Here is a 22,424-nt window from a genome sequence, read left to right as displayed (position 1 = left end):
AAACCCGGTTGAGGCTTATTCTGTGACACCTTTTCATCATCGCCGCGCACATTTTCTGTAAATCCGTGCTAATTAGCGTCCTATCCAGATGTTTGCTACCAAGCTAGACCGCGGGTAATTGGGCCCTAGATTCAAAGTACACTGTCTGCTTCTTTGTCGGTAGACCTTCAGTGATGTCAGCGGTGGACATTTCCTCCTTTTTTCATTGACATGTTCACGTCTCGGATGAAATAATTTTCATTTCCCCCCCAAAAAAAATAAAAAAAATACAAAAAAAGATTTTTGAGAAATTTCTCGAGGACATCTGAGACGTATATTTCCCATAGCGTAACGTTGAGGGTGGCAGTTTGATTGATCGCTTGTTAGAGACAAGAAGATTTCTAGCAGTATATTTCAGATAATATTGATCAGTGAGTGTATTTGGTTATAAATACACCTTATGGATATATTATGGGCGTGTAATCATATTGTAGCGAATTCGGTGGACAACGCAACCACAGGAAGTGCCGGGGCCGGGAAGCGAACCCGTGTCGCCCGCACCGCAGGGGACATCGCTAACCGCTAGACTAAAGGGTCACAGACCCGCCAGCCAGCGGCCAGCGTGTCTTCTTATCCATGCACGTTACACTATAAAGGTCTGACATCAATATGGCCTTATGGCCGAATATTGAGTGCCCACAACGATATAGACAAACTCAAACCATCTAAATTAACACTTTTCTAACAACAGCTGATACAGTGCGGTACAGAATATTCCTTAATTGCCACGTAAATTGTTTAAAATTTACCACGTCAGTAAGCATCCGTCTACCATGGCGTGGCCGCTTTGTGCCGATGCCCTCCCGCGGGCTGCAGCCCTCCCCCCCAAAAAACCGGATCTGAAATCCAGGGCGTGTTTGGGGGATGCGGTCTCCGCGCATCCGCCTGCCGATGGGAGCCGGATGTTAAGGTGGATTGGTGTGTCAGGAGCGGCGCGTGAAAGCGATAATTACAGGACAGGTAGATTTAGTGAGTCTGGCAGACAATTAACAGCGCTTTGTCATGGTCCTGCCGGCAGCCCTGACACGGCCTGTCTTTAATGGGCCGTAATTGGATTCACGATTTTCACTTATTCGACACCAAGTGAAAAAAAAACAAAATAAAAATAAAAAAGGTGAAACGTGCTCATTTGCCCGTAGAATGAAAGTTTAAAAAAAACGGGTCTGAATTCGACAAACGTCGGACACCGCCAGCCAGCGGTGAGACGACTTAAGTCCAGGCGCGCGGGAAGATGCTTCAAGTAGGGGGGCTGCCAAGTAAAACCGGGAGTAGGGTGGCGAGCCGGCTCGGAAGAAGGAGTCGAAAGGCAGCGGCTTCTTTTCAATCGCATCTCCCGTGCGCCCCCCCCCCCCATACACCACACGACCCCGGGGGTGCCCTTTTATTCACACCGGCCAGAACGGACCAGAACCGACAACGTTACGGCCCCCCCTCCCCTCCCCCCATGTCCCAGCCACGGTCTCCTACTTAATCTGACTCGAATCCCAAAAAAAACACAACACAACCGCAACATGAACGCCACATCATTAAAACACCATTTTAAATCCAACGTTAACAGCCCCATCAATATTGCAACCCCCCCCACCCCGCCCCCACAGCGCAGAACCACCGCCGACAGTCAGACGCCCTGTTTACACTTGGTTTTAAAATGCGTTTTTGGGGCGGTCGGGTCACAACTGGACAGCCAGACACGTCGCCGTTCACACACGTGTCTCTCATGCGTCTCCAAACGCGTCCTGCTGACCGCTTGTGATCAGATTCCGTTACTCCAAAGAGTTTGTTACTGTCTACGTCACTTCCGCTACAACGTTAAAGGGCCTCAGTCAGGCGCCAGATTTGCCGGCTTAGCTGTGAAAACAATAGCGAATGTTTGAAGATGTTTCCAGCACTTATGTGCGCGTACATGTATACGGACTGTTCCAGCTGTTGACACCGACAGGACTGATTCTTGTGCCCAAACGGAGATGAGGCATCTTCGTTTCACTTGTACTCCAACCACGTGCACTCTCCTCTCTCGCGCTCCATTTTTTTTTCCGAAAGCTGGCGCGCTGTTACCAAAACAACCACCACTTCCGGCATTGATGACGTATCTTCCTGTTACGTCCTTGTCGGGGATGCGCCAGGACGCATTAGCGTTTACGCGACAAAAGAAATGTGGTCAAATGCGTCCAAGACCGCCTTCGCAGTTGGTTTGAATAACCAGTTCACAAAACGTTTCGGTTTTCGTTTACACTTGTTTTTTTTTAGCGAAGTCCACTTGTGATCCGATCGCAAAAAAAACGCATTTTAAAACCGAGTGTAAACGGAGTGAGAGCGGCCGCCTACCCCGGTCGCAGCAATATGACGTCATTGTTTTGCTCGTAAGGCGCATGTGTAGCACATTTTGTATGGAGCGTTTACTCACGTTATTATTAGAAATGTACATCCCACGCAGCCCTCGCCCACTGTTTAAAATAAAGGTATGTTTTGTTTTTGTTGTTTTTTTGTTTGTTTTTTGCATTTGTACGTTAGGAAAAGTTAGGCATACTGTTGGGTCTAAGTCGTTACACAGCCACCTGCCACTACTGGTGGGAGCGGGGGGGGGGCGCTAATGCTTAAGTTGATTGCCTTTTGTCTGGCCGAGGGTCGTGTCCCATCTGTCCCCGAGCTGCGAAGTGTGCTTTGAAACAAAATCCAAGTTTTTACTTATTTCTTAAAGCTCTATCCAGCTGAAAAATGCCAGAAGCAGAGCTGATCCTGCACCGTGAGCCACGGACTAAATCACACGTCAGTCACTGCGGCGAGAGAACGGGGGAGCGAGGCTGACAACATGTTGGGTTTTTTTTTGTGTGTGTGTGTGTGTGCTCATATCTGATATAGCTGTCATTCCCGATGTAAATGATGACGTCACATGTAGCATACGAGGAGAGGTGTATGATAAAGAAACAACAGCGTCTCAGTTGATCTATGTTGATGTTTTAGTTCCAATCCTTTGTGCAATGCCAAGTGTGTTATGTGTAAAGTCTCAGTACTGAAAAACCTACAACTAAACGTGTTTACTAATGGCTTCAGAGTAAATGATGTCAACTCTATTTTAGTTTTTAAACCCCCCCCCAAAAAAAAACATTTCAATAGGTAAATTGTTTCTTAGTTTTGGTGTGTGTTGAGCTAGTGATGTATGTCATACTCGTTGCTTTATTAGGTTTCATTTTTGTAAACCTAGCAGACTGTATGTGGTAGCTATATTGCTTTCTGCTTGCTTCGTCTCATTTAAAGTTTTTTCTCCTGTAAGACAGGAATAAGAGCACTGTTGTGTGTATACTGTATGAGGACAAAAAAAAATATATTCATTTTGGACCATTTGATTTAGCAGGGGGTTCATTTTGTTAAAATGAAGTTGTTTGTAAAAGATCAATTTAGGTTTTTATGGCATTAAAAACCTTATTTGAACTCGACTCCCGCAACAGTGTCACGTCGGATCATCTTAACTCTGCCGGTGTTGAGTTGTTTCATTTCTTCGAGGATTTCTTAACGGGATAAACACACCATTTTTAAGGGGTACATTTCAGTGTAGCTTTTTAATGGGCTATAAATCTGTGTCCACGGGCAAGGATGATACCGTAGGTACACCTCAGGGAGCACATCCATTTTGCTGTGGCCATTGGGGACAGAGGTCTTTTCATTCACTTCCATTACTCTTATCTGATCGGGGCGAGGCATCCACTCCACAGCATCAAGTCAGATCAGCCGGCCCTGCCTGTGCACACCAACGTGCCCACAAGCAGAAATAGCAGTGATTCTGAATAAACACCTGGCCAGATACCTTTGATTTTGGCCGTCAATTAAAATCACGTGCCGTCAAATGTAACAGTGATATTGATATTTGCATGTATGTATTTTCAACTACTCACTATTGAGAGTTTTAAACACCCTATTCATATGGGTTGAGCATCTTCCCTCTAATGTACTCAAGTTATTTACAAAGCATCCCTCCCTATAAACCTACATCATCACCATCATCATCACAGAAACGAAGCTTATATTCATGTTATTTTATCACACAGCTTTGGGTCTGGACATTTAAAAGGGGAGCCTGTAGTGTCGGTGGAACACTATCTGAGCCACGCAGCAGAAATCATAGCTTGGACTGAATAAACCTTAAAGCCTGAATTTAAACTCATTAGTTATGACATGTCTTTTCAGTGAGTGAGCCCCGAGCTTTAATTTATCAAGCTTCTCAATGTTCTGCCTCCGGGGGACATTGTCCAGTTGCCCCTCAGACAATCTCATTTCCTATGATCTCAACAGTACAGAACCAATTCCAGATCATTAGCCCAACACTGACTGTGGGGTGGCGCGCCAGGCATCCCTTTCAAGCATCCCAGTTTGGAGGAGGAGGGGAGAGGAAGAGCAGATGAGCGGGAGAAGAGGGAGAGAGATGAAAGGTTGAAGAGGCGTGCTAAAGCGGAGACGATATCAGCTTTCCTAGGATGTTTTTTTTGGGGGGGTGGTGCAGGGACGGTGGATGTCAGCGTGCACTCGCTGCTGATGAAGACGTCTCTGTTCCAGCCAGACGCGGTTTCACGCTGTTCACTTTAATTAGTCTATTTATGACAGACACTCACACAGAGGCAGATCCACCATTAATGTGGACAACACACGATAGAGCTTTTTTTCCCCTCATTGTGCTACAAAGTCCAAGGCGCTGCCTCTCAGCTTCAAAAGCTGTCCATCTGCTTCACTCTCCCCGTGCGAACTAAGTATGCTTCATTTAGGTCACTCTAAGAGTGTTTTGTCAAATAAATACATACATAAAATAAAATAAATAAGCAATCGTTACAGGAAGCCTGTGATCCACTTTGCACAAAGTAAAACCAACATTACAATCTCATCAACCTTTCAGCGTGCACCCCAAAGCAAACGTGCATTTCCAATTTTGAAGGAACAAAAAAAGAAAAAAGGAATGGAACATTTTCTCGTCAGAAACAATAAAATCACTTCACAGCGACTTCCTTCCCTGGCTAGAACAAACAGCCGGGCGAGAAGCGAGCTTTCACTTTCATAGGCAAACTCCCAATTCACTGCATTTTCATTTGACCAGAGAGAAAACGTTCTCCGGTGGGTGGATGCTGCATTGCAGATAGTGCTCGACACAACAAAAAGAAGTTGTTGGAACAGAAAATATGAATACTTATTGACAAAAAAAAAAACCCCAAGTTGAGTTAAAGCCACAGACCTGACCGTGTCTTCAAGCAGTCCTGTTCAGAGTAAAAACGATTCTGCCCCAGTAAACTGCTGGAAAATGTTTTAATGGGTTAATGCAGGCATTCTTGGAGACAACTTCATATTTTTTTTTAACTTCTAAAGAAAATTTTTCAACATCAACATGACACTGAATGATGAGCAGCATCATTTAGAAATGACGCCACTCTTAATTTACAAAATACTCCAAAGCTTCTGTCATACCACACAACATAAACAAACTGAATCAACATGTGACCCCCCCCCATTCCTATACAGAGTAACATTGTCGATGGAAGTGATGCTCAGCATCCTATACAAATCCAAGCGTGTTGGAGAAATTTTCGCGCAAACTCAATTGTACTCGATCATTTAATTCTGCACAGATATTCTTTAGATAACTGCAGAAAATAACTTGTTAAAACAAAATTGGTACTTGGACACTTCCTTTTCAACAGCACAGGACCATGCATTAGTCTCTCCACTTTTTGTTAACCACAATATATTGAGAATATATATTACTTGCAAGTTGGTAGTACTATGGAAAGCTAAAATCTCAAAATTGAAATCTATAACAGCTCAGACTCATGTTGTGGAATATGTCAATCAAATGGGAGACGGGATATATACTTCCCTATTCTACCAATAAGTTTTTTTATTAGGTTAGGGCCAGAGTATAGACATTGCTTTTCTGCCTTACATTTAAAATGGCAACCAGCACAGCGTCTTTAAAACACCAGATTATTTTCCCCACAATTATGGAATAGAACACACTTTCTTGAACACCGGTCTTCTGAAGATGGTTTAACTGTCATTTACGTATAAATGGTGCCATCAATATGGGGCATACTCTTAAAAAGTGTAGAGAATTGACCTTGCACTGAAAGTGTTCACACTTTTTTTAATGTCTAGTCACAAAATGGGCTAAACATTACAAATATATATTTCCCATTTAATCAAACCCTTGTTGCGTTCCTATAGAACTCCATATCAAAATGACTATTTTCATGGGAACTAGTGCAATCTGGAGGAGGCCTGGTCTTTGTGACAAGGCAGGCACAGAGTAAAATAGACAAAGTACTCTAGAGCAGCTCCAGAGCAATGGCAGATATATTAAGGCCATTTTGAAAATTACAGGAAAACATAGCAGAGAACTTGACTTACTACCTGGACTGAAGTCAGTTCAGGCAGCAAGGCAAGCGGACAACACCAATTGAACAAATTTTTCCCATCCAATGATGTCAGTTGGCCACATGCCAGGCTCCCATCTTCCCCAGCCATGAAGTCCCCCTCTTCTTCTGCTCATGAAGGTTGGGTATTGGTTGAAATAGAGCGGTACTCTTTCTAGTCCTTCTTTTGTAAACCCATGCTTCAAGTCTTAGGGCACAGTGGGGCAGTCAGGACTGTTTTAGACGTTTCCTGGGCAGACCAAAGGGTGGGCATTGTGCTGAAGCCAGGGCACGGAAGGCCTCTGCTACTAAGTGAGGGTGGGATTGGATCATTGACTTCCAGCCTGCAGTCTCCATTATATCTGTGGCGTGGCTACAAGCACAGACAAAAGAAGGTTAACACTCAGACACAAGAATATGCACATTAAAAATCCATTGAAATGAAAGACAATAATGGGAATCAAATAGTGTAGATGTGACTTAGGAGCAGTTTGCAGAATTTGCTAATTTTAATTTGGTGGCATCACAGGCGATGCTGGCCCACTAGGTAAAATTAACCTATCACTTGTCTTCACGCGTTGAGTACAACAGAAGGATATATGAGCAAACATTTCAAGGTGTCCTACGACACTGCCATGTTAACGCAATTTAAAAAAAAAAAACTTCCAATAGAGGACCACCTTCCTTCATTCAAATTCTAGAAATATTCCATTTTCAGAGCTTATCCAGGTATGAGTCTATTAATAACATGGATACAAAGATATGGAGCTTGACACGGAACACCAAATAGCACTCTGTCTGCCTTTGCTAAAACAATGAATTCTAATGCATCTGGTTGGGGGAAGAGATAAGCAGTCTGTTATTAATCTTGTGTCACATATCAGCTAATTACATACTTGCTATTCCAGTTCTTCCCATCTTTACAGCCCAGCTGTCTCAGGACACTGCACCTAAGGTAGAGAGATAAAAAGGTAAGTATTCAGAGCTGGTAAACAGAAATGGCAGCAGGAATTTATCACAGGGAGTTTTTTTTGCAATACTTGCCTGTTGATAAAATCTATGGCTTGTGCTTTGAGCTGCTCGGCACTGTGCAAGTCTGCTAGGATGAGGGTGTCGGCCACGTTCTCCACTGAGAGGCTGTTGCACAAGGCCTCTTCACACATGACCTTTAAACGCTCCAGAGCATACTGGAAGAGAGGATATGGACACAGAATGCTGGGGTTACAGCTGGGACGCCGTCTGTGTCCCCATGGTTTGTGACCGAGACTGTCTGTGGCACTGCGTGCGCTCAAAACCTACAGATGAAGTCAGCTGCTTTAACTGCAAGTCAAATGATGACGCCTTTATTATCAACAAACATAAGAGACTACAGGTACAATGGTTACAATAATTGGGCTTCTTCTTTGCAAAAAAATGTCAGTCTACATTTACTATCTTTCAACAGTTTGATCCAGACGATATCACTCGTATACTCTAGTGAATGATACTCAAAGGGTCACTGTTACTTTAAACCCAACAGTGGAGATTTTAATGTAAAAGAAGTCTGATGCAGAATAAGAGAATAAGGAAAGCATAAGTATAAGGAAGTTATTCATACATACAATATATAACAAATATATCCAACAATGGGTTAATGTCAGGTAAAATTGTGTTCATTTTCTAAATTATCAGTATTAGTAACAGAGTTTACAATTTGTACAGCTTACTTTATCTGCAGCTGCCAACAAGTTGTCTGCCATTTTATCCAGATTTGGAGCCTTGCCCGTGTAGATAAAGCCCATCATTTCTTTGAAGACATCTGGGTCCACGTCACTGATGTCGACACGGTTCTGAAACAAGTAGATGAGGGGTTGTCCTTAAATACCCATACCATGTCAATGACCATAACATGTTCCTGATTAAAAAAAAAGTACCAACCTAACACTAGAGAGAAATAGGAGAAGTCAAAAAAAGAAAACATTCTAAGTAATGGATTTTCGGGAACTGCAGGTGGTGCTCCATTAGCTGCAAATAACCGAAGCTTAAGAATAGCATGGTATGTGACCTTCAGTGGAAAACGATCATTAATTCTTACCTTTTTACTCTCTTCCATTTCATGTTCAAACATGGCATTAAAGACCGGCGACCTCGCTGTCAAGAAAAAAAAAGAGCTTATGTTAAATATCATAATGATAGTATTGGGCTAATAAACATTTACGAAATTGCTTGACTAGCATAAAATACTGTGAGATTGTTTATTATGGCCTTCCAGCATATGTCACAGGCAAATTACTGACACAGGTTGCATATGATGGAAACCTGGGTTGTCTTCAGCACAAACAACAAACAATATCAGTATAGAACTAGACCAATTAATTATAAGGTGTAAATTCCTATTAGCTGTCCTATCTGAATCCTCAGCCCTCTAGCCAATGCAGCTGCAACCATGGCTAATGCAGAAAACAGTTGGGGAGGGAGAGCATGCCTCTCAATCTCCCTGATCCTGCAGTCAGCTGGGCCAAACAGGGCCAAGCTGGGCAAGCAGGGTGGATTAAAGACCACAGCAAAAGAAGCCTTTTGCAAATCAGGTAAGGAAAGAAGACCCTTAGTAGCTCATCAAGGTGCTTAAGGCTATCCAGCAGAGGCCACCAAGGAGAGCCATATAAGCATCTTGCTAGGCCATCATGGGGTTCATGCCCTGGTTCTTGCCTACTAAAATCCTGGCAGCGGTGTTAGGAAAATCTTGCCTGCCAGGATGGATTTGTGAGCTTTGAACTCCTGCCCTCCCACGTAGAGGCTGCAGTCGGTGAAGCGTGAGCACTCCCACAGGTTCCCCAGGTCGTCAGACAGTTGACATTCCGGAACCTTCAGCATGTTCATGTTGGACTGGCCAGAAATGTTTACAGAATCCTGGACGACGCTCACCTGGACATGAGACACACAGTCGAACATATGATGAAGCATGACAATTACCACAGCTGACTGACAAACAGCACAACCGAAAAGATCCAGCAACCAAGTAAACCGTCTTATTGCAGTGAGTGAACACAATTTCGACGTGTTAATGCCGGAGCAAATTTCTCCTGGAAAACTTTTTTTTTTAGGACCCATACAAGACTGCGGAGCCAACAGAGGGAGAAAATCTTAGCTGCAAAAACACAGACAATCGTAACCCAAATTAATTAACTTTGATGAGATGGCTAATTAATGAGGAGACATTCCATCTTCAATTTGAATCTAATTTGCTTATGAAATTGCCAATTTCCCTGAAACTGTTAAACCTTGGTAGGGTTGTTGTCATGCAAACTGGCACTTAGTCCAGGCAGTATTCAGCTAATTGCATTTACATCAAAAATCATTGGACATTTTATTTAACTTGTCCCTCTAAAGATGCATTTTAGAAAATGTCTATTCTTCTTGACACATTGGATTCAATTATTTGTTTTACAACCGTTGTTAGTGAAATGGTAAATGCTGTCACCTGGAGGAAGTCATTTCATATCCTTTGATTTAACCTGAAGTGAACGAAAACGACAGCTGCAAATGGGTATTGATAGTTTAGAAACTCAATTCTATTTCATTACAATGGTTTGCCCTAATGATTTGCTGAACTGGTATAAACGTCACTAGCAATGTTCAAGTGACTTTCTATGAAAACAGCTGAAACATGATATGGAACTTGTGTTTTTAAATCTTGATTTACCAGCAATGTTTTGCTGAGCCTACATTCTGATTTTAGCAGGTCACTACTTCCCTCACATCTACATGCCCTCCAGTTAAACCAGTCCTCTGCCATTAGTGATGCAGCAGTTAAACTAGAGTGACAAAAGGTCAAGCACTGGCTCACGATAACCTGAGCACAAAGATTATTTTGCCTGTGTTGATCCCTGTTCGCCAAAAGGCTCCAATCCCAAGACTGCATATTTTGATATATTTTCTACTGAACAGCTGACCCAAGAAAATACTGGGTCTCTGAAAAGCAACTGCTGCCGTTTAGAAAATAATAAAATTACAGTATTTCTCAAGTGAAACTTTATTTGCCATTTACCATGACTGAGACAAGTGTAATACCAGGTACATTCAAGACCTACCTCACAAAATAGCGTGAGTTTGTCATCTGGTAATAGTCCATTGGCTTCATCAAGCAGGAAATCTCTCCTTATGAATTTTTTGAAGCCCCAGTCTTTGCCTTGGACAAATCGATATGCTCTTTGGCTTTCTGTAATGGGGGAGGAAAGGGAACAGTGGTGATGTTGTGACCAAAATTTTCTTTTTCAAGATTGGTAGCTTAAAAAAAAACTTAATGATAGTGGTAACTTAATGATAGTGGGAAAAAGCAATGTATATAACGGAATTTGATTTTGTACTTACCCATTGCTTTTGTCTCCTCCCTTTTAGCATTCAATAAGGAAAATTTGAACTTTGCTCTGACTTCACTTTTTGGACAACTAACAAGTAGTAAATACAGTGACAGATAATCTTTGCTTTCATCGTCAAGTCCCTTTGGATTGACTCGTAGACACCTGGGAAGCAAACAGATGAACAAAGAATATCAGTTGTGTTATGAACTACAGGAGACAGTACAACTTTAAGCACTTCTCTCAAAAAGCTATGACCAAGTCTGCAGGAATGAAATTCTCTTCTGCTTTGAGGGACTTAATGTGTGAATTATTGATGTTATAACTGGAGTCTAGAGAGGAGCTTAGCCTGAGTACTAACCATTTCATCTTGTCATTAGGACCAGAGGAGAATGTTGAGCTTTTCAACACCTCCCCCATCTCTTCTCTACAAAAACTGAAATTGTTGATGGTCCACATATAGGAAAACTTCACCACTTTGACCTTGGGGAGAAAAAAACAAAACAAAACAGAATGACAGAACGAAAAGAAAACACGAAGAACCATTAAACCTAAGGGCTACAGGTTTTATTGACATAGGGAAAAGTATGGAGGTCCCCGTGTGACACCTTCTTAAATAGTAATCTCTAGAGTCAAATATATTTATCTATACCACGGTCAGAGAAAATACTTACTTCGGAATGGCTGGAGGGTGTGTGTTAAAACTGTTTAATGCACACATAGTCCAGCTCAAGTTTACTTGCTGTTCTAAATTCATACACTGGCCAAAATTGCTATGTAACCATAGCAACATGTTGAATCAGTAGCAAGCCCAAGAAACATCAACAGTGTTAGCTTAGCGGCTAAGTTTTGCATCAGAGCGGCTAACTTTTGCTTCACAACTTTTTTCTTTTTTCTTTTTTACAATATCTTATGAGGACAAGGTTGTAACACAAAAGCATAAGCACAAAAGAACAGGTATTTTCGTATTTTACAATTTCAAACCCGCTTTCCCTCAAACCAGGGCCCCTATGAGTCAACTAGATGATTCCCACCACACAGTCCTCCCTGATCAGACTGAAACAGCGTATGAAGCATGAAATCAAATCGAGCACTCACATACACAGCGACACAAGCAAACAAAAACTAAAAATCATAATAATACAGACATATAAACACAACCCTTTAATTCTAAGTCCAAAATGTGCAATAAAAAATAAGTCAATGTTTTTATTTAAATTCTTTGGCAAATAATGATGCTATAAGCGAGATAATCCACTCATGTTGGGTGGTTCTTTGCCTCTGCATCGTATGATAAAATCCTTTAATACACACCTTACCGTGGATTATCACTTACATCAATATACTTCAATTCACACACACATACTTTCTCCTCACTTTGTTATATTTAGTACTTTGCTCATGAATCAGATTTATTCTTTTATTTTAAATCACTTAATTTTTCCAATTGACACCCTTTGTTTTGAAAAAATCAATTCATAAGAAGGATTAGGATATCTTATTTATTTTTATTCCTAATTAGTATCTTTCTTTCTCTGTTCCCTATTTTATTGCTCCAACATATTATTTGAGAATGTGGCACAACCGGGACACAACATTATAATAAAATGATGGTCTATCAAGCAGCATCAGTGGCCAGAGGGCAATCAAATACAGATCATACAGGTGACTACGAAACAAGTTTCTAGGTTTTTGCTTTGAAAAGTGGCAACATTTTTTGTAAGGAAACTATCTTGAATACCCAATGAGAAACGAGAGATTAGATATAATCTGGCATTCATGTCTGTAAATGTTCTCATTCATCCATTGTCATGGTTATCCAAAGGAGTTAAATCAAGTGCAACTGGACTTGGTATATATCCGTGAAGACGTTTTGCCTCTCATCCAAGAGGCTTCCTCAGTTCGTGCCTTTCTGACTAGACCAAGCTAGTCTGACTGGCTGGTGATGGACATCTATAGCTCTGACAACGACTCCAAAGAGGATAAATTCTGAGTCTCATCACCAGCCAGTCAGACTAGCTTGGTCTAGTCAGAAAGGCACGAACTGAGGAAGCCTCTTGGATGAGAGGCGAAACGTCTTCACGGATATATTCCAAGTCCAGTTGCACTTGATTCAACCCCTTTGGATAATCTGGCATTCAAAGACTTCACAATCAATGTTGCAAGTTCTATCTCTATGCATGAATCGTGCAGCTGTAATTCAAAAGAGTGACATACCTGTGTGTAACACCAGCTTTCTGCCACAGGTCCACTTGACATCTCCCCAGGTGGAGGAGGGGTGGGAACCCGTGACATCGCCAGCTTAAAAGAATCGCTGACGTCCTTAAACACGTACCACTTAACCTTTCCAGGGTCAACACAAGAGAAAAGTTAGGGACATTCAAATACAAATTTCATCCAACATCTCAAATATGCTGAGATGCCAGCTCAGCACTCTTAAATACAAATAAAAAAATGGTTCATACCCATTTTAAAATAACTTTTAAAATTGTGCAAATGAACAGGCAGATGTGCGTTGAGGACGCTTGATATTATATTGTCAACAGCTTTCAGTGGTAAACATGACATGGAAACAAGATACTATGACACACAGAAAACAGAAATGTTTGCAGGAATATCTCGGACGTATATTAAGTAGGGGTGTAACGGTACGCAAAAATCACGGTTTGGTATGTACCTTGGTTTTGAAGTCACCATTCAGTACATTTTCGGTACAGCTGGGGGAAAAGAATCAAAACATAAAATGGCTTTTTTTTTCTTTATTAAATAGTGGTTGACTGAACGAACTAGGGTATGATTCTGTCTTTCTTAAATAAAATAAAAAAGTGCCAATACTGCTGCAACTGGCTGCAACCTACTAACAAAAACAGTAAAAATTCCTTAAAAGTAAATCAAAATAAATATTCTCATAAATAACTAAAAACAATACTAAAATTAATATCCGTTAAGATGCAGCATCTAGAAAATTAACTGTACTATACTTGTATTCACACTAGCAGCTTCCAACTTCACATTAGGACTGTGCAACAAATATTCTCTCAAATAAACAAACAAACACGAAACCGACTGTCAGTGCACCTGATACGAGTTGTGAGCACGTCTTAATAAATGAACCTACTAAATGTCCCTCTCTGGTTGTCCATGAGTGAATAAGTGACCTCAATTTGCGACGCAGAGCCCACAACAGCAGTTGCGAGGTGCCGTGGGAAAAAGATAATAAAATAAATACCCATTAAGGTGCAGCATTTAGAAAATTAACTATTCTCAAACTGTACGTGATCTTCAAGCTCTGGTTTATCTGCGTTTGCCATAACAACGAGGCTGCGCTGTGCTACATTACCGTCAATTTCTCTGTGGCGTGTGCACGCATGCTTAGTGGGATGGCTGAACGTATAACATCCGGCCCTTTGTGAAAGATGCTAGGGGGGAAACTCATAAATTCCGCACACACAAAAGTTCTACACGTGCAGTGGTTAAAACAACACCGCACTCATTCGGTACACATAATTGCCGAAACGAAAGAGCCATACCAAAAATGTTCGGTACGAATAAGTGTACCGTTACACCCCTAATATTAAGATAATCCTAAACCTTAGTCTTCAGAACATTTCAACAGGCTTGCTAGTTTGATTATACTATGCACTACGTTCATGAATAGACAACTGGATATACTTAGTTCAAAGCTAGTTTCAAGGTAGGAAAATATGTACTTCATTCTTTTAGATTATGCTGCTTCTCATTTAAGGATATTAATGCAGAGACATAATTTTCAGGAAATGAAGATGGATCATACTGTCTGAAACAGGGACTGACCACTGGGACAAAACAATGAGCAGAAAAATGAGAAAATTGTATTGGGACGACTTGTTGGAAAAATTGTTCATCTCGAGCTGCAGCCTGAACAATGTTAGTGTGACACATCCATAAGCTGGGGTATTTCCTATAAAAAACATGTTACATTTGCGAAATTGTTTTAAGTCATTTGGAAGCAGCAGCTTAGGTGGTATGTACCCATAAACATACCTCTTCAGTGGGAGAAATGTTCAAAGATGACTTTTTTTAAGTAATCACCGGATGCTCCATGGCCTTATCTCCAGAACCTACACTAGAAAAGCAACAAAAAAAATAGAATCAGAAAATTAGGCGAATTAATCCATCTATACAGAATTAGTAGCCCAACAGGTATTCTTGTGTGGAAACATATTGCTCTTAACTAGGTTTGTTGTATCTACCAAGATACCATTTTATCAAGCTGGTAATTGTTGTTAAGAAACGTTAGTCAAATAGTTATGCTTAAATTGCAAGGCTGGCAAAGATGTCTTGCTTCGAATGCTCCAAAAGGCAAACATTTTGGAAAAAAACTGGACAGATCACTGGACGATGAGCTACACATAGTTGGGATAACGAGCAAATGCTAAATGCCATTTACTAATAGTATAAATGCCTGCAGAAAGAAGTTTGACTGTAATGTTGAATATTTGCTTGATAAAACATCTAGTCAAAATATGGCATATTCTGTAATAAAACTGAAGTTCTTCAACTAGAGCTAGTTGGCACTGGAAGGATATTGCCTTTGTATACAGCAGAAGGCACGCCAACCAAACAGCTGTGCTGTTAACCTAACTAAGAAGAGAAATCAGGCACATCTAGCTTTAAAGAAACGTTAAGACATGTCAGTCTGAGTTACCAATATTAAGTCAGCGCTGGCTCAATGAATGAAAATAAAAGAATTAGTATAGTCGAAGAGAATATGTCAATGCTACTAGCTAATGTTAGCGACAGCTAGCATGCCTGCGTCAACTTCTAGTTTGATTCACAGCGTTAGCGGATCTTACGGGAAGGGTAATTAACGTCAGTAAATTGGGATCTTGCAGGAAAAGTGTTGTAAGACACAAAATATTTTGTAGGCAATATGCAGTGACTTAGTAAATGTTATCACAGGTTATACAACATCACTTTACAACAGCCTAGGACCGTAAATGCAGCAAATTGCTAGCTAGCTAAAATGTTTTGGGTTTAGCTAGTATTCGCTACATTTACGGTCTTTACGCTAAACCCTAGCTAGCATTCCGCTAGCTAGGGTTTAGCTTTAGGACTACTTTCCACACAATTGCAAATCGAATTGCACTACATTAACGGCAAGTCAATGCGTGTACTTTATCAGAGTTGACTAGCTTTAATTCTCCAGTGCAAAGATAATAGGGCCTTTGCTAATCCCTGTGGTAAAATGCTAGCCAGCCAGTGTTAGCCATCTCGGCTAGCCACCATCCGCTTAATGGAAAACGACGCTAGCGCAGGCTAACCAGCAGTTGGCTGAAGCTAACGTGTGCAAAGTAACGTTTATAAAAAGTTATAAAATACGTTTTAACAACGAACCTTTCAATTTCATGCTTCCTTTTATGTTAACTAACGTAAACAGCTCTTTCTGAAACAACGTACGGTGAGGGATGCGGCCGTCAAACTCTTATTTTACTCAATTTACCCACCAGCCCTCTTTGTCTATTTTCCTATCTGAGGTGTATCTTGCTAGCTGGCTAACAGCTTCAGAGGCAGGAAATAAAAATGTTGCTTACATTCAGCGCGTGCGCAGTACAGAGCCAAACTTTCTGCCCTCCTAATTGAACAGCTGATCAGCTGATCTGCCAAACAGGCAAGACTGAATTGGGGGGGGGGGTGTCACAAATAATAAAATTTAGTGTTACGACCACCACCAACCCTTCAACTACTGTCACTTGTAATAACCGTAATAAAGACAACAATGGCGGTATTACGAAAGATTATTCCATGGCACTTAAAGGCCAAAAAGGCAGAGGGGTACAAATCAAGGATCAAAGATTAATCACAGGTGAAAATTAAAATCAAAACAAAACTGTCAAAGGAAAAGAGACAAACAAACGTGATTTACACACACACACACACACACACACACACACACACATATGAAACACTTAATGGTAGGGAAAGTGCTCGACAAATAAGGAGCAAAATAATCCAGTGAGTCAAGTAAATTCTTTATGAGACAGTGGCAGGCAAGCGATCATCAGCTGACAATAAAGCTACACAGGAAAGAACATACCATTTACTGCCTCGTTATGCACATCACGTGCACATCGTCCAATGGGGAAGGGAGAGGTGTGCAATATGCTTTGTTTTTGAGGGGATTTTGCAGGTGGTTGAATAATAATAATAATAATAACAAACTTTATTTTTATAGCACCTTTCATACATAAAACGCAGCTCAAAGTGATTTACATTAAAAACAAGGGAAACGATAAAACTCAACAACAGTACAGATAAAATAAGTTAAAAGTAATAAAACACAGACCTAGGCAAGAAACATGAAACAAGGCAAGAAATAAAACCACAATACGAGATAAAAAAATAAGAATAAAAGACATAAAATGGAATTAATTAAAAGCAAGAGCATAAAAATGGGTCTTGAGCTGATTCTTAAAACAATCTATGGCCGTTGCTTCTCTTATTTGTTGGGGGAGTCTATTCCAAGCCGTCGGTGCATAAAAGCAGAACGCTGCTTCGCCATACTTTCTGTAGTTCATCCTAGGGGACACTGAGCAGGCCAGCACCAGAGGAGCTAAGAGAGCGGCTCGGAACATAATCAGATAAGCAGTCAGATAGGTATGAGGGCGCTAAACCATGTAGAGCTTTAAACATAAGTACACGAATTTTAAAATCAATCCTCAATGCTACAGGAAGCCAGTGTAAAGATGCTAAAACTGGGGTAATGTGATCTCTCATCCTGGTTTTTGTTATGACCCTTGCTGCCGCATTCTGTACCAGTTGCAGCCTATCGATACTGTAACGTGCATGGATAACAAGACACTCTGGCCGCCGGGTCTGAACCTTTAGCCTAGCGGTTAGCGATGTCTCCTGCGGTGCGGGCGATGCGGGTTCGCTTCCCGGCTGCGGCAGTTCCTGCGGTTGCGTTGTCCCCGGAATTCGCTACATTGGAGCTGATATGCTTAAGCGCGGGGACTACATTAGAATACCCTGATTTCCCTTTTTATTTTCTCCCCTGTTTAGTTTCCCTCCTCCTCCCTTACACTACTCTCCTGATGAATTCCTGTCCCCCTGGTTTCCCTTTTTATTTTCTCCCCTGTTTAGTTTCCCTCCTCCTCCCTTACACTACTCTCCTGATGAATTCGTGTCCCCCTGGTTTCCCTTTTTATTTGCTCCCCTGTTTAGTTTCTCTCCTCCTCCCTTACACTACTCTCCTGATGAATTCCTGTCCCTCAACAAAAACTACCGGCTATCCTCTATTGCAAGCACCTCCGCTCTGTCTGCTGGCGTCCTCCGCTGCCGCCGTTATCTTCATCGAGGCTCCAGACGCTCCCGCCATCTACATCCTTCAACTAACCCCAATAAGATATCCCACATCCAAACCCTGTGTTCCCACCGCCCCCCTCCACTGCACCTCCCCGCACTGCTAACCTGGACAACCTCAGACCTCTCCAGTATGCCCCCACTACGTTACCCTCTCATTCCATCAACCTTGCCCTCCTTAATACCCGATCACTAAATAACAAAGCCCTTATCCTACATTAAACAATCACTGATTTGACTTTCTCCTGCTCACTGAAACCTGGCATCAACCTGGCGACTTTTTCTCCCTCAACGAAGCATCCTCCCCTGGTTTTGGCTACATCTGCAGACCCCATCCCTCCCATCGTGGAGGTGGTCTTGCTGTTTTATTCAATCGGAATTTCAGGACCACTGAGCTCTCACTCCCTACCGTCTCATCATTTGAATTCCTCGCCTTTAAAACCTGCTCAATGGCTGTCATTCTGATCTACCGGCCACCCACACCAAATCCATCTTTCCTGTCTGACCTCTCTGAACTCCTCACAATAGCCTCATCTCTCTCCTCACACTTACTACTGCTTGGTGATTTTAGCATCCACATTGATTTACCCACCTGTAAGTTTGCATCAGAATTCATCACTCTGTTGGACAATTTCAACCTCACCCAGCACGTCACTTTCCCCACCCATGTCAAAGGCCATATCCTTGACCTGATCTGCTCTGTCAATCTACCGGTACACAACATCCATTCATCCCCATCTCCTCTGTCAAACCATAATCTCATCCAGTTCACTATTCCATCCCCAACTCCTCGGCCACACCTCCTCAGAGAAATAACATTTTGCAATACTAAATCTATTGACCCCCTCTAACTCTCTGATCTGCTCTCCCCTTGGAACCAGCCTCTACCTCACCTGATGATCTCACCAATCACCTCAACGCCACTCTGTCTGCCCCCCTCAACACACTGGCCCCTCTCAAAACAAAAACAGTCTCCTTCAACACCTCTGCACCCTGGTTCACACCTGAGCTCCGCACAATGAAACAGACTGCCCGCCAACTGGAACGACTCGTCAAGAAAATATCTCTCACTGTACATCAAGGAGCCCACAACCTCCACCTCTCTGCCTACAAAGATGCCCTCACTGCTGCCAAGTCTGCCTATTTTTCCACCATCATTAATGATTCCAACCGTAACCCCCGCACCCTCTTCTCAACTGTAAACAACCTCCTCAAGCCCCGTGCCGATGCCCTCTCCAGCTCTACTCCTGAACAATGCAACTCATTTCTCCAATTTTTTGCAAACAAAATCGCCGCTATCAACAAATCACTGTCCCCTGCATCTGACTCGGCAGCACCTACTCCGGCCCCTCTTCTACCCATTCCTCTTGACCTCCATACCCCTCCCCCTGATCGCCACCTCTCCCAGTTTGTTCCAGTTGCCCTTACCACTATCTCTGAACTCATCAGCTCATCAAAATCCACAACCTCCTCCCTTGATCCCCTCCCCACCCCCCTACTGAAAAAAGGCCTATCTGCCCTATGCCCCTACCTCACCAACCTTTTCAATTCTTCTCTGTCCCATGGAATTGTCCCCTCTCCCTACAAAACTGCCGCTGTCACCCGAATTCTCAAGAAACTCGGTCTTGATCCATCCTGCCTCAACCACTACCGGCCAATCTCCAACCTTCCCTCCCTCTCTAAAACCCTGGAATGCATTGCTGCCACACAAATCCAAACCTACCTACACTCCAACAACCTACTCGAACCCCTCCAGTCCGATTTTCGCCCACTCCACAGCACTGAAACTGCACTCCTTAAAGTACTTAATGACCTCCTCACCTCTGCTGATACTGGAGCCCTTAACATCCTCATCCTCCTAGACCTGAGTGCAGCCTTCGATACTGTGAGCCACAACGTCCTGCTCACCAGATTGAAAGATGTCAGTATTGAAGGCACCGTACTCAGCTGGCTCCAGTCCTACCTCTCCAACAGGTCACACTTCATCTCACTTCACAACCACTCCTCTGTTCCGTCCACAGTCACGCAAGGTGTTCCCCAAGGTTCTGTACTCGGCCCACTCCTTTTCATCATCTACATCCTCCCTCTTGGTCAGATTCTCTGCCATTTCAACTTGGACTTCCACTGTTATGCTGATGACACCTAGATATACCTCAGCACCAGATCCCCTCACAATCCACCCCTCTCTCACATCGACGCCTGTCTGTCTGCAATTAAAGTCTGGATGCAGCAAAACCTTCTCAAACTCAACAGTGACAAAACTGAACTCCTCTTAATTGGCTCCAAGTCCACTCTCAGCCAAATCAACAACCTTGCACTCACCATCAATGGCACTGCTGTCTCCCCTTCCTCCCAGGCACGCAGCCTTGGTGTGATCCTTGATCCCACCCTCTCCCTTGAGCCACATATCCGCCAAATGGTCAAATCCTCCTTCTACCACCGTCGCAACATTGCAAAAATAAGATGCTCTCTCACACGCCCTGCTGCTGAGATACTGATCCATGCATTCATCTCCTCTCGCCTTGATTACTGCAACTCATTCCTCTATGGCATCAGTGCTAGCTCTATCAAGAGACTCCAATTGGTCCAGAACGCATCCGCCCGACATTTAAATTTCACCAAATCCTGGCACCACATCACCCCAGTCCTAAAAGACCTCCACTGGCTACCCATCTCCCACCGGATCAATTACAAAATCCTGGTTCTTACTTATAAAGCCCTTCACAAACTGGCTCCCCCATACCTCACCGATCTCCTCTCCCCCTATCAACCCTCTCGGTCCCTCAGATCCACCCCCGCCTCCCTTCTCTCTACCCCCAGGTCCTAGCTCCGCAGCTTTGGTGACCGAGCCTTCTCCAGGGCAGCTCCCAGGCTCTGGAACTCACTCCCCCAAATCATTAGAGACTCAGAATCTCTCCCACTCTTCCAATCCCGTCTCAAGACACACATTTTCTCCATTGCCTTGTCGTGCCCCCCCCCCCCCCCCATCCTCTCGTCCACCCCTGGTCTGGGGCAGGCTGGGGACTGAGCGCTCGACCTGCCCCCTCCCTCAAGTCCCTCCCCAAGCGCATCGGACACTGCTGCGGGCTGCCCACATTCAGGTCATTGGTCGGGACTCACCTCTTCAGACTTCATCTGTGATTTATGATACTTGTTTTTCTTTCCCTTCTGTATCTGTCCAAGTCAGAGAGTACTGCTGGCGTCGTGTGTGGCTGCCGCTTCTCCCTCTCGTAGCCCCCCTTCCCACCCACCCCTGTATGTATGTGTTATGTTTATCTGTCGTCTTGTTTCACCCTGTATATTTTAAAACGACTTTGAGTATTAGAAAAGCGCTATATAAGTTTAATTTATCATTATTATTATTATTTTGCCGTTGTCATTTCTCGTCACCGTAGCTTGGTAGATAACTCCTTTTGTCTGGCATTTTCTTTCGAGGGGGCATGAGTCGTTCACACGGCAGTTGCAGTTGGGGAAGTCTGATTGTAATGAAGGTGTCATTGATTTGTTCATGATTCTTGTGTTGTGGGACAATGTTATTTGTTGAATGTTAGGCACGCAGCTGTAACTAATTTTAATGGTGTTCTTACTTACTGAATATCTTCCTCAGTTGATGGTCCGGGGTAAAGCACTTATCCAAAAGTTCAAAAAAACTGCTTATTGATGTTTGTGGCCATGGTATCACTGTAGGGTGGGTTGTACCAGATGATGTTTTGTCTTCTGCTATGTTTGTTGATTTGCTGGCAGTCTATTTATTGGTGGGTTGTACTTGAACTTAAATTGTAGCCGCTCTTTGTAGCTTCATTGAAGATGGACTAATTAGATGATAATTTTGAGAGTCTTCTATTAATGCTTTCTGGGATGGAGGGTGGGTGGTTGCTTTCTCTATAGACATACTGCAGCGTGTTGTTGGGCTTAATGTATGGCTTATGGTTGCCATTCCTAAGGTCCATTGAGATGTCCAGAAAGTCAGTTTGTTTTTTGTTTGCTTCCATTGTGATTTTTAGCCCATTGTTTGAGAATATTTTGCATATTGTTTTCTTAATTTGCTCGACAAAAGGCCATGGATGGCGTTTTCGACGCCATCCATGGCCTTTCACACCCAGGCATGAAGGTGTCGACGAAGTTGGTGGGGGCCAAGTTCATGTGGCATGGCCTCAGGAAGGACGTCAAGGACTGGGCAGGCACCTGCATGGCGTGTCAGTGGTCCAAGGTTCACCACCACACCAAGGCACCCCCAGCGCTGTTCCTGGTGCCCGGGAGGCATTTCGACCATGTCACTGTGGACCTAGTAGGACCCCTTCCCTCCTCCGGTGGTTTC

The 22,424-nt window shown here is 42.9% G+C and overlaps 1 protein-coding gene across 3 annotated transcripts; it reads right to left on the bottom strand.

Annotated features, from left to right (window-relative positions):
• Nucleotides 1-5,320: 5,320 nt before the first annotated feature.
• Nucleotides 5,321-16,287, bottom strand: spopla (speckle type BTB/POZ protein like a). 3 transcript variants are annotated; one of them, XM_056289707.1, is made up of 12 exons: nucleotides 16,142-16,287; nucleotides 14,789-14,870; nucleotides 12,983-13,108; nucleotides 11,127-11,248; nucleotides 10,779-10,930; nucleotides 10,499-10,626; nucleotides 9,155-9,332; nucleotides 8,503-8,558; nucleotides 8,135-8,257; nucleotides 7,473-7,615; nucleotides 7,325-7,378; nucleotides 5,321-6,801 (listed from the first exon to the last, which is right to left on the bottom strand). In XM_056289707.1, the coding sequence occupies exons 3-12, from the start codon at nucleotides 13,058-13,060 to the stop codon at nucleotides 6,657-6,659; spliced, it is 1,179 nt and encodes a 392-aa protein (XP_056145682.1). In that variant the 5' UTR covers nucleotides 13,061-13,108; nucleotides 14,789-14,870; nucleotides 16,142-16,287; the 3' UTR covers nucleotides 5,321-6,656. The 3 variants fall into 3 exon arrangements, with proteins under 3 accessions (XP_056145682.1, XP_056145683.1, XP_056145684.1); XM_056289708.1 differs by having other exon boundaries at nucleotides 14,789-14,865; XM_056289709.1 differs by having other exon boundaries at nucleotides 16,205-16,271.
• Nucleotides 16,288-22,424: the final 6,137 nt, after the last annotated feature.

Source organism: Lampris incognitus, chromosome 11 (genome assembly GCF_029633865.1).
Source record: "Lampris incognitus isolate fLamInc1 chromosome 11, fLamInc1.hap2, whole genome shotgun sequence".
Classification (NCBI taxonomy): Eukaryota; Metazoa; Chordata; class Actinopteri; order Lampriformes; family Lampridae; genus Lampris; species Lampris incognitus.
Note: the sequence above shows the minus strand (reverse complement) of the source record. Positions and strands in the feature narration are given on the sequence as shown.

Coding starts and splice junctions, on each gene's coding strand:
- spopla (XM_056289707.1), bottom strand. CDS start 13,060: ATGTCACGGGTTCCCACCCCTCCTCCACCTGGGGAGATGTCAAGTGGA. Junction 7,379..7,472: donor GCCATAGATTTTATCAACAG/GCAAGTATTGCA, acceptor TCTCTACCTTAG/GTGCAGTGTCCTGAGACAGC. Junction 6,802..7,324: donor GGGAAGAACTGGAATAGCAA/GTATGTAATTAG, acceptor CTGTGCTTGTAG/CCACGCCACAGATATAATGG.